This window comes from Wasmannia auropunctata, unplaced genomic scaffold (genome assembly GCF_000956235.1).
Source record: "Wasmannia auropunctata unplaced genomic scaffold, wasmannia.A_1.0 LD314054.1, whole genome shotgun sequence".
In the NCBI taxonomy this organism is placed as follows: Eukaryota; Metazoa; Arthropoda; class Insecta; order Hymenoptera; family Formicidae; genus Wasmannia; species Wasmannia auropunctata.
The window spans coordinates 1-1,761 of record NW_012048836.1 but is presented as its reverse complement, the minus strand read 5'-3'; the positions used below and the strand labels follow the sequence as shown (position 1 = coordinate 1,761).

Genomic DNA, 1,761 nt, shown 5'->3' with positions numbered 1-1,761 from the left:
TGAATTATAAGTTTCGATTTATCCAAGTTTGAGTAGAACAGAATTAACATGAAAATTCGATTTACGGAAGCTTTGTACAAAAGTTTATAATTTTCCGATTATAATTGCTTTTAAAGAAAAAAATTTGAATGGATTTCGAGTTATAGAGGTTCGAATTATCGAGGTTCGACTGTATTAAAAAATTTTATCTCTCTCACACAAACGCGTAAATTATAACATTTATTATTTCGCAATCATACGGATTAAGTTATTTTTATTTCAACGTTCAACATAAAAATAAAATTTCTGTACTTTTCTAGGATATTCGTACGAGCCGTACAGAGTTTCGTCCCGAATCGTTACTCTTATGTTATTGCTGACCTCGCTGAGTCTCTATGCGGCTTATACAGCGAATATCGTGGGTTTGCTGCAGTCTACCACGGATTCTATCAAAACTCTATCGGATCTCCTGAACAGTCCTTTAAAGCTGGGCGCGATGGATATAATATACAACAAACATTATTTCAAGGTTGGTAGACTGAAATCGCGGAAATGAATAATACGAAAACTTTTATTATATTCAGGATTGGGAAGTAACTCGTTACTTGTAACGAAGTTACAGTTGGAGTTACTTTTTTTCAATAACTGCAACTTAACTTTGTTACTTTTTTTCCATATGTAACTATAACTTAACTTAGATTTTTAAAGTAACTAGTAACTAATTTAGTAATTACTTTTATAGTTACTTTATATATATTAAATCATCATTTTCATGGATCAAAATTATGCAACACTTTTGCTCAACCTACGTAATCGTAATGTTGATTGTAATTATGCGAAATATTTAAGTGCTCATATTTAAATATGCAAATTACTTTTCTTTTTTAAATAAAATTAAATAATATGTAAATCTTTTTTTATAATGCTAATATTGTTCTATTAAAAGTAACTAAAAAGTAACGATTTGGTGTAAAAATTACAAAGAGTAAAAGAAAATTGCAAAAAATAAGTTCTTTATGGAATGGCAGTCCTTTCAAGATCCGGTTAGGAAGGCGATCCTGAAACAGGAAATTGAGCCGAAAGGACGCAAATCTAATTGGATGTCCATAGAGGAGGGTGTACGTCGCATGAGAAACGAACTCTTCGCATTCCACGGTGAGATTGGTGTGGTTTATCAACTTATGCAAAACACATATTTTGAGGAGGAGAAGTGCGGTTTAACCGAAATCGATTTCCTAAATGTCCTATATCCGCTCTTCGTGATCCAAAAACAATCACCTTACTTGGAGATAATAAAAACTGGGTAAATAGCACCGCGAGTTATCTTCATCACGTGTGTAAACAACGAAGTTTTCAAAAATCTTTAAATTCCGACATAGAACTTCCTTGAAGTTTAAAGTCTAACATATCAGAAATATCGTGTAGTTTTAAAAAAAGATTTTATTGATGCGTTGATTATTTTTGAAATTTTGTCTACATGAACTAATAACCATCTTGCGACGTAATAATTCTCGGAACGGCACTCTGCAAGAATTTTGTTTCCAGAGCTCTAAAATTACGAGAATACGGACTCAAGTATCGCGAGGAGTATCGCTTGTACACGAGAAAACCAGTGTGCGCGAGTCAGACCAGCTTCATCACTATCGGATTCACAGAATGTTACTTCGCGCTGGTCACAATGGGCTACGGGATACTCTTCTCGGTAATCGTGTTGGCGTTCGAGTTATTGTGGCACAAGAGGTAAGATTTAAGAGAGAGACGTTGTTATCATGCTTTGCGCTA

At 33.7% G+C, this 1,761-nt stretch overlaps 1 protein-coding gene across 1 annotated transcript; it reads left to right on the top strand.

The window, feature by feature from the left end:
* Positions 1 to 292: 292 nt before the first annotated feature.
* On the top strand, positions 293 to 1,719 carry LOC105460888 (the record flags this gene model as incomplete). Its single annotated transcript, XM_011707376.1, has 3 exons — positions 293 to 508; positions 1,008 to 1,282; positions 1,525 to 1,719. Coding segments are annotated over 3 exons (686 nt in total), but the record flags the coding sequence as incomplete, so codon positions are not given.
* Positions 1,720 to 1,761: the final 42 nt, after the last annotated feature.